The sequence below is a fragment of the Zootermopsis nevadensis genome, unplaced genomic scaffold (genome assembly GCF_977971745.1).
Source record: "Zootermopsis nevadensis isolate Lab colony 2312 unplaced genomic scaffold, Znev_1.0 Znev_ptg000016l, whole genome shotgun sequence".
NCBI classification, from domain to species: domain Eukaryota; kingdom Metazoa; phylum Arthropoda; class Insecta; order Blattodea; family Termopsidae; genus Zootermopsis; species Zootermopsis nevadensis.
Genome location: NW_028259148.1, coordinates 11,509,277 through 11,519,629, shown reverse-complemented (window position 1 = coordinate 11,519,629; position 10,353 = coordinate 11,509,277). Strand labels below are relative to the sequence as shown.

General features: G+C 37.4%; 1 protein-coding gene across 1 annotated transcript; it reads left to right on the top strand.

Moving 5' to 3' along the window:
• The first annotated feature begins 1,217 nt into the window (after positions 1-1,217).
• On the top strand, positions 1,218-9,586 carry LOC110835151 (cuticle protein 19). Its single transcript, XM_022075087.2, has 3 exons — positions 1,218-1,374; positions 7,654-7,836; positions 8,261-9,586. Exons 1-3 carry the CDS (start codon positions 1,357-1,359, stop codon positions 8,528-8,530), a joined length of 471 nt encoding a protein of 156 aa, XP_021930779.1. The 5' UTR covers positions 1,218-1,356; the 3' UTR covers positions 8,531-9,586.
• The last annotated feature ends 767 nt before the right edge of the window (positions 9,587-10,353 follow it).

Sequence of the window (10,353 nt, the reverse complement as noted above, 5' to 3'; positions counted from 1 at the left end):
CGTTTAATTACCGATAGCCACATCATAAGTTCTGCAACCACAAAATAGTGGTCAATATCACAGCCTGCATCTCTAAGATTTTCAAGTCTCCGATTTGCATTATCGAATCATTCTTTGTTTGAAAAAAATCTAATAACGAGAAACAAATATGCAAAACGTCAAACACGATAAATTCTAAATGTAAGGCGAATTAATTTCACGAGGTACGAGCGTATTTTAACACTTTTACAGCGTCCAATAGAATTCAAGCCCCGACGACATGTAACAGTACCCATGTTTTGTGTCTCACAAAATGCTGCTACGATGTTAATCAATCATTAAGAAGTTGAATTAAGTAATTATTTGAGGGTGGCTGTATATTCGGTTGTTCCTCTATGTAGTCTCGTAGAAGTTTACAGACATTTCAGAGATTGAAGATATCCGATCGCCCTGATGACGGAGGCAGTATGACCTCTGAAACGTTGGTTAACATCGACCAGACTACACAGCGCAACAACCCAGAAGACGCAAATCTTCATACTCATCGCCCTGATGATGGAGGCAGTATGACCTCTGAAACGTTGGTTAACATCGACCAGACTACACAGCGCAACAACCCAGAAGACAGAAATCTTCATACTCATCGCCCTGATGATGGAGGCAGTATGACCTCTGAAACGTTGGTTAACATCGACCACACTACACAGCGCAACAACCCAGAAGACAGAAATCTTCATCGCCCTGATAATGGAGGCAGTATGACCTCTGAAACGTTGGTAAACATCGACCAGACTACACAGCGCAACAACCCAGAAGACAGACATCTTCAGACTGACAGTCGTGAAAACCTGAAATCTCGATTATTTGGTTAACGCTAAATTAATGTAAGGATAAAAGGTTTGGATGAATAAAAATATGAATGAATGCGTTTCAGAAATAAAAAGTGGCAAAGTGAAGAAATTCTTTCCTACAGAAACAGAGGCGTGTGGTTCGTAGTGGGTCCCCGCACGAGGCGAACTGACCACTGTCTCTGCTCTGTAAGCGGCGAAGAACAAGTGAAAGTGAATGTCTTGCCCCGTTTTGTTACTGGGGCGGAGGAAGCTTATACATTACGTGGCTGCTACCTTATGGGAAAACTGACCTTGGTTCTGCATAACATTCAACGGCTACGTATAACAAAGCCATTGGCATAATAGGAAAAAAAAAAGTTTAACTTACTCCGGCGTACATTGCAGTTTTAGAAGGAATGTGAGTGGTGGACGCTTTGAGCAATACCCCGGCTACGATTTTTAGTATAAAAGGGTGCGTGGACATAAAATAGCATCAGTCCATTTCAGAGTGACAGTGAATCAGGATCCACATAACGGGAGCTCCAAAATGTTCGGAATTCCACAGGTACGGCTAGAACAACGGACATTTGTTGGTGTAAGCAAATTTTAATGTCTGACGATGGTGCAGCAACTCGAATAATTATTCTATCGGAAATTAACCGTCGTCTGACTTCTTAATTAAAACCTACAATGTTCTGAAAGTCTGTTCTACTGGAAGATTTCTGTCTTCTGGGTTCTTGCGCCGTGTAGTATGATAGATGTTTACCCTGATGACGGAGGCAGTATGACCTCTGAAACGTTGGTAAACATCTACCAGACTACACGGCGTATCAACCCAGAAGACAGAAATCTTCGTACTCTCCGCTGTGAAAATCTCAAATCATACATCTGTTCTACTTCCTTCTTCAGGTGGCAAATGAGAGGATTGCAGCAGAATAGTATTTTGTCCTCCCACCGGTCACTTGAGGAAGGAAGTAGTACCGACTACAGGAAAGTTTGTGTTTTAATTTTAAAAACTCTCGGACAATGGATAAAGGCAGACGGAATAATCACACGCGTGTGAAATTTTCACGTTATTGTATACCTCTATGAGGCAACAGGAAGCTGGTTATGAAGTGATTGAACCCTTAATTCATTAGGATTTTGTAAGAAATGGTGATAAAATCATTAATTCCTCTCCCGGACTCTGTCCACTGACCAACCAATTTTACTGTAGTCACAGCGCGGACTCTCGGCTTGTGCTACATTTATTGTCTTAAGAGTCATTGCAGTGCAGAATATAAGAAACACTTATATCCCTTATCATAATTTCGTTACATTCTTAACTCAAGTGCTTGGCCGTCCTATGTGCGTACACTAACAATTAGGCTCTCACACTCTGAAAAAGCAGTACTGAATACTCTGTCTGGTTAGTAGCGGGCCGTCAGACCTCTAAGACTGAAGGAAATATAAAAGAAACGTTTTGCAGTAAACCTTAACAGCGGAATTTTTTTATCATAGTCGTGTCACTATAAAATAAATTAGCAATGTAGTGTGACTGTTGAAGGAGTTGAATAATACTGTACTTCCGCACGGTCTGGCTTCAAGACCAGGTTTCTTTACGAGGACACAGAATGTGGTTTGTCTGCACATGTGTGTGTTATTATATATCAAATCTAAAACTTCTTGACAATGGTGAAGAGTCAATTGAATAAAATTTTTCTTGGATATTATCCATCGTCTAGTAAATATAAAACGTAAAACGACGTTTCGGAGATGGGACTCTATCTCCGGAGATAGGGATTAGCTCTATCTAGTGGGCCCAACTGAGTAGGAACCTGAAGACGGAGATAGAGTCCCATCTCCGAAACGTCGTTTTACGTTTTATATTTACTAGACGATGGATAATATCCAAGAAAAAATTTATTCAATTGTGTGTTATTATGTTCTTTATCGTACTTAAATTAAAGTATGTTTGGAAATGCTTATTCTGTAGAGTACACGACAGTTACAAAACTTTTCCACGCGCCATATTTTATGCAGACACTGTTTAACATGATTTTCCTCAAGAACACAAACCAATGACAAAAGCAAACCTGCATTTTATATCATTACTCTCTTCATAACCCCACATATTTATCGTCTTAATTCTTTACTATTGATAAGCTTATATCCTTGTTATCACGCTTCTGTAGATAAGTAATAATTAATTGTTAGGAATTATCAGTAATTCACTACTTCTAAGTGAACAGAATTTATTCTCGGGTTACTATGACAACATAACGCCAACATTTCATTAAAATCAGTTCAGCCGTTCTCAAGTTATTATATGGCAGAACGTTCAGTTAGCAAGATCACTGATAGATGACATTACGATATCATGACAGACAGAACGTACCCACCACAAGACGTCCATCGCTTACGCCAGACGTCAAAGAACATCTAAAATCCTGCCAGTTTATGACTTCAACAGAATTATATTTTAAACGAAGAGTTAATTAATTTCTGTTTAAAAATAATTTTGAAAGCACGTGAGTTGTATGTAATATTTATTTTAGTAAGATGATCTGGTTACCAACTGGAAACAGAAACATGACCCAAAGTTTGATGAAGTTAACATAAAGACTTTATTTTATTTTATTCCTGTGGTTTGTGATTAAATAAGGCCAAATATGTGGCTGTTTATAAAGACACAGAACTGTAGATGCAAAGATAAGGAATTGCTTGTGTCTAACTAAGACCAAAGCAAATGTTTAGTCGACAAAACACAACGACCCCGGAATTATCGATACTCTACGCAGTGAAGCTAATTCAGTGTCCTCACTGCTCTGCCGAAACGTCGAAAGCCTCAGTACAATCGAAGTGATTCGTTTCACGTTCGTAGCCGATCGCATTATGACCGTCAAAGCGGTAAAAATTTGGCAGTTCTTCAACAGAAATGATAACATTAATTAGATGTATGGCTTCTGTTTTCAAAGCGGTTTCATTTCAAAATTTTACGGACAAATCTCTGCTGTGATATTTTAATTCTTTAAGTTACTCAGTGGCAAACAACACTGATATATTTTCGTTGTCATCTATCTCACATCCGGCTATAATGTCCAAAAATTTTAAGCACCGTATGTCAGTAACCCAAAATCTAAGGGCAAGAACTTAAAATTTATTTCACAGTATATATACTGAGTGGTTTGTCAGTAGGCTTGCGACGGCCCAACGCCAATTGGCATATCGAAGATACAATAAGTCAACATACTAAGTAGTGATGCCACGGTGGTCTAGCGGTTAGAACGCTGGCCTTGTAATCCTGGGGTCTCGGGTTCAATTCCCGGCGGTGCCCGAATTTATAACTTGTGTTGGGCGAGGCCGTGGTCTAGGCAACACGGAGGTTTCCTCCGTGACATCCCAACAATTACTCCATTCACACACAGAAGAAGGCAATGGCAAACCACTTCTGGATCATCTGCCAAGAACGTATATGAACAGGTCCCAGTCCGAGAAAAAGATGGAAGGATCCTGTTCATATGGACCTGTCGTCAGACAGAACACTAAAAAAAATAAAAAAACAACAACAACAACTAAGTAGTGAGACGAATAAGACTTTCGCTGTGCAAGAAACACGTTAATTTACTAATAACAAATACAACTCAACTGATTTAAAATTATGAAGAAGCTTTTGATTTTTGCAACTAGATTTCATATGGGTATTTAAAAATAAATATTATTAAGTGACCGCAATTTGTAATTTTTCACGAATGTCCTAGGTAAAATTATATTTTTCTCGTATACAATCATTATGTTCACGAAGGAAGATGACAGAACACGGCCGAACGTCTTCGTGGACTGGATAGCTCTCCTGCTTCGTATTCCAGAAGCCCCGGGTTCAAATCACGGCCCGGAAACCTGCTATCCTGACTGAGGGTTTAGTGGTTTTCCTAAGTCTGTCCAGAATTTGGCGGGACAATACCTCAAATCAGGCCACGACTAATTCCTTCCACATCCTTTCCAATTCATTACTTGCTGTCATCCTCTCATCCGACGCTATATAGTCTAGTGAAAGCGTCGTTAAACAAACAAAACACGCAGCACAATAGCTAAACAGAAGACAGAGAACTATAGAACAGTAAAAACAGCTCAGTTCTGCTTACAACAAAGTAAAACCACGGTCAAATATTCCAGTATAAAATATAGTAAAATTTAACGTCATCGTAACAATGTTTGAAAGCTCCAAATCGAACATTAGCAACTAAACATATCGACTGACAAAGAAAAATACTCTGCCCTGCAATGTCTGTGCACAGAATTGTTATTTAACCCGAAGTTTGCGTAACTTGTTTTCCAAACTATAATGTAAAACACAAGAAACACTGCTCGAAGCAATTAGGCTTACTTATGACTTACTTACAAAGTCGTCGTGTCTCATTCTAAGATGCTAATGCACGTAGTTCTTACAGCGCTTTCAATAATGAGCGGAAACTTTCAGTAACTAGTGTGATACAGTTTTCATATCGCCCCTACCAGAACAGAAATTGCTATTATAGTTGGCGTAGTAGTTTTTGGCCGGTGGAATTTTCAAGGGGAAGGCTAGGAGCGAGTCTCGGACTGAACGCCCAAACAAAAGAAATACACTGACCGCGCCACCTCAGGTACACGGACTAGGCCCGTCCGCCAGCTTCTCCACCGGCCAAGAACTACTGCGCCCACTATACCAACAAGATGTTCGTCCTTACTTAACTTTTAGTTGATGATTTGTCAACTGAAAAGATTTTGTAGCGTCTCATTTGAACATGACAGTGTTTGTTTAATAGCTTATTACCCATTCCTGACTGCATGACAAATTTAATGACGTTTGTTTGCATATATTAGTTTAGGAACCCACAGTATAATGACGCTTTCTCAACTACAAAGAGTCGAATGTGAGGACTAAAATAAATACAAGATTTTTAATTATATAGAATTATGAAAACGGAATATTTAAAGCAAAGAAAATTACGTTAACTTCTGCAAAGGACAAAGTCGGATAGTTGGATGATTGTAAAGAATCCGAAAAGATGTGTGTGGGGGATTCCGTCGATTACTTTAAGGTATAACCCAAAAATTCCATAGTTTGACTGAGGAAAACCAAGGAAAACAGCTAGTATCTGAGTCAAAATTTAAATATAGGAGTTCCAGAATATGTAGCAGGAGAGAGTTGCTTTCCTTGTACGCAAAAGTGTGCCGTCAGAAAATTGAGAGCCCCAGATTAGTTTTGTAATGTTGGTAGGTCTACGTACTTCAAGCATTTTGAGCCCGAGGGTTGTGACAGGTTTCGGCAGGCTTCTTGTCTCATGTGTAAAGGTCCGTCGAGTTCTCTACATTTAGAATGTTGCAGTGTCTAATTTTCAATACTCGTTCCTTATCTGAAACACAGATGTCTCTCTTCAAAGTTTTATTGTAATTGTTACGAAACAGTTTCAGGCCTATGTTTGCACTACTTAAGCATAAATTAAACTACAAACAAACTGAACATTGCAGACAAAGTAAGGAATAGCCGTATACATTAATAAAAGAGCTATTCAAATATTTCTACGACCAAAGAATCGACATAATATTTAGGGGCGACAGAGGTTATTTGACATCAAAACATGAGGCAGCAGTACCAGTAGAGATATGGCAGGAAGCGGTAGTGTCATGGTGGTTTCCTGGGTTGTGACGTCGTTTGTTCTTGTAGGGGATATGAAGTTTCCTGAAGATGGAAGTAATTTATTCCTCCGAAACTTTGGTAACTACCTATAAGTACGCGCGTTGTTGCAATCCATAAGACCATCATGGATATCTTTACCACCTTCATAACACAAAATCTCTTGAAGTGGTGATCAACTGTATGAATGTACCGTTCGTTTAACTTCGTAATTACGTTTTACTGATAGCATTACTTCGTCTGCGAAAAATAATTTAAAAAATATGCTACTAAGCACCTTACCGAGTACTGTAATTTCAGGTCTTTGGATAACCGTTCTTTGTCCAATAATATTTACCGTTATTAATACCAACCAAAATAAACATTTGTCTCTAGACGATAACCAGATATGTAAAACGTATTCATGTTCCTTAGACAAATATTACAGGTGAAGCACGTGATTTTGAGTTAATTTTGAAACAGCCAAAAATTAAACTAAACTCACAAATAAATAATAAACAATATTACGACTTGTGAAATAATATACGCAGTTCTTAGGTTTGCGTCCACTTATCTCAATTATCCGAACTATTTCTGCGGATAAACTAAAGATATGAATAAAATTAGTTAAACTATGCATGCACATAAACTATTTTTAAAATGAGATGATAAAGTTGCGTCATATTGTGATATAATAAATATATATTAAATCTTGTCCGTCTAATCACAATAAATTCTTATTAAATATTAAAATATTATAATAATTAACATTTAAAATATTAAATAATGTTAATCATTATAATATTTTAATATTTAATAAGAATTTATTGTGATTAGACGGACAAGATTTAATATATATTTATTTTTAAAATAATTACACATTCTCTCAAAATGTGCTACACAAATATAATATTCTATTAATGATGAAGTGGACGCAGAATTATTGTTATTCGTTCTAGTATTTCAAAACAAATATCAATAAATTATCTCTTTTATAATTATCACTTAGCCATAGTTTTATTATTTTAAAAATTGTTGAATGAATCAATACTTGAAGTGAGAAGCATTTCCGACTTGAAGAATTACAAAACTGAAATTTCTTTTAAATGACGTCATCGCCACTAATATCAAATTATTTTCTTGGGTTCTTTTCAATTCTCCGCCTCCATCATGAAATACTGACTGCACTACTTTCTTTCCCGTTTTCAGACGCTCTGTGTAGCAACACTCTTAGCTGTTGCCCAAGCAGGCTACTTGGGCGGTGGATATGCAGGATATTCAGCCCCCGTCGCTTATGCAACCCCTGCCTATCACGCAGCCCCCACATACGCTGCACCAGGTATTATTAAGGCCCCCGTCGCATACAAGGCAGCTCCTGCAGTCGACTATTACGTAAGTTCAATTTCACGTGCCTCGGTTTCATCACAGCGATTTATATTTCCGTCAACCGTGACATGACAAGACCACATCCGGGAGCAATGTTAGAAGTTGCACAAAACATGGCGGGGAATTGCCTCGAAAGGCTTTGTACTAGCATATTAAGCAATTTAATCTAAATATCATAACAATAACAAAACCAAACATTAAGGTACACAAAGGAACAGGTGAATAAACAAACTATCTTTGTCCTGTGTGTGTACCAAATGAAAAACAAAACACAACACAGTACCTAAAGATCATATCAACACTGTCAGTTCGTAAAGATTTGGTTTTTATAATATAGGTGTCATGTTTATAAGGTTTAATTAAAAGGTTAAAATTATAAGGTGAAAATTACACATTAAGTTTATAATTATACAATTACAAAATATTCCAGGCTTACCCCAAGTACAGTTTCAACTACGGCGTGAATGACCCTCACACCGGAGACATAAAGAACCAATGGGAAGAACGCGATGGTGACGTAGTGAAGGGCGAGTACAGCCTGGTGGAGCCTGATGGAACTGTCCGGACTGTGTCTTACACCGCTGATGCACACAACGGGTTTAATGCAGTCGTACACCGCAGTGGGCCCGCAGTGCATCCTGGAGCTGTTGTCAAGGCCGTTGCAGCCCCTGCCCCCGTGTACGGAGGTTACTACCACTAACGACTCCTGTCTGATTCGCAACTCATCGTGTCAAGACAATCTATTCTGGTTGTGTGAAAATCGTATTCATAATAATGGCGGTGTCTCACATTTCATTTAGGGTGTAGTAATAAAGGTGTTTCGTAAACTGAAAGACATGCAGTACGTTGTGATAGCCATCCGAACGATGTTTAAAAATTGTGGCTTATTTCTTTCTTATCAGTGGATTATTCTATCGCACTTTTTATTTCTTTTTATTCAACTTCTATTAATTCTTGTAACAACAGAGTCGCCATCTATGAAGAAATGTGGTAAATGAAACTCCATTGTCTTTCGATGACAAGTTACGTAATCTGTTGATGAGGACGTGAACTAAATCCACTTTCGCTTAGACCGTAGGCAGAGCTTTATCGTAGCAAAACGCGTATTTCCAATATGAAGTGATTCTTAAAATATGCAAAAGAGTTTTTCTTCTGCTCTGTTTCATTTCGCGACTCGAGTTATGTTAGTATGTTTCCAGTATTCTTACGCGAAATCCTATACTAATTTAAAAAAAAAATTACGAAATTTTTCTTCGATTGCAATTTAATGTTCCATTCCTGAAAACCTTTACTATAAGTCAACCCAACTTGGCCACTGATTACGTTTTCATGACGGAAAAACCAGGTAAATAGAACTTCGATTAGATATATTGTCTGAAAATCATATGTACATATATGGAATGTCTGGAAATGGAAAATAACTTTATACTTTAATCTTTCAATGCATGTCCTCCATTTACAAACAATAGACAAAGAAGTGTTATTAAATATCACACATGAGTGGGTTTATGAGGAAAAGTCTATTAAAAGTGAAGTTCGTGTAACACGAAGATTACAAATCCTTCTTCGTGCATTATGTCAAAGGTATAATAATCAGCTGTGTGCTTCATAATTCCACATAAATATTATTATGTTCATTTTTTAACATTTCTTATGGAGATTCGTTGGAGATATTATTAGAAAGATTTTAGAAGCCAAAGTGTGATGTAATTCAAACATTTATGTACTGTGAAATACATTTTTGTACGTTCCCTTACAGAGTTGTTTTTTAATAGGTCACATATCCTCATTTATTTTACATATAAACAACTTGCATAAATAAATAAGATTTCAAGTTTTCACGGCGGTAGTCTGGTAGACGTTTACCGACGTTTCAGTCCTGAATTCTGTCATCAACATGGCAATTATGGAGACACCAAGCATTTCCTCAAATCGGAAAGAAAGTCTTCACCTGAAAGTAATACTACTAAGACGCTAGTTGACACACGAAGCTTTCAAAATATTAGAACAACAAAGAATGCTTCATACAGCGAGAAGAACAAAGGCGTCAGTGTTTTGTTTTTTCCCTTTCGGTTCATAAACGACGGTAATTTTTCTTTCAACAAATGAAAATTAATTTCGGAGTCAGTCGCGACTGGCAACGTACAATTTTCTCCTCAAAACTTTCACAAAATACTTTCTCTTCACACTTATCAAAGTATCCATTGTTTTATCAAGAAATTTTCGGAAACAGAGCAAACTGCTGTCTAAGATTTACTGTGTTCTATCATGCGAGGGTTTTTCTGTTTCAACATGGTGGCAATGTTTGTCAGAGATGAACAAGACAATTCATTTGGTTAGTTCAGCTTAGTCAAATTAGTACGAAGAAGTTAATAAATTCACTGACTCAGTCTCTACAATGCAGTCACGATTAGAGAAATGAGAAATGTCTCTCAGCTAATTAAGACATATTACGATTTTTATAAAATTCAAACGCTCATTATCGTGTTCAATAAATCTAACCACCGGTCCCTATCCTGACTC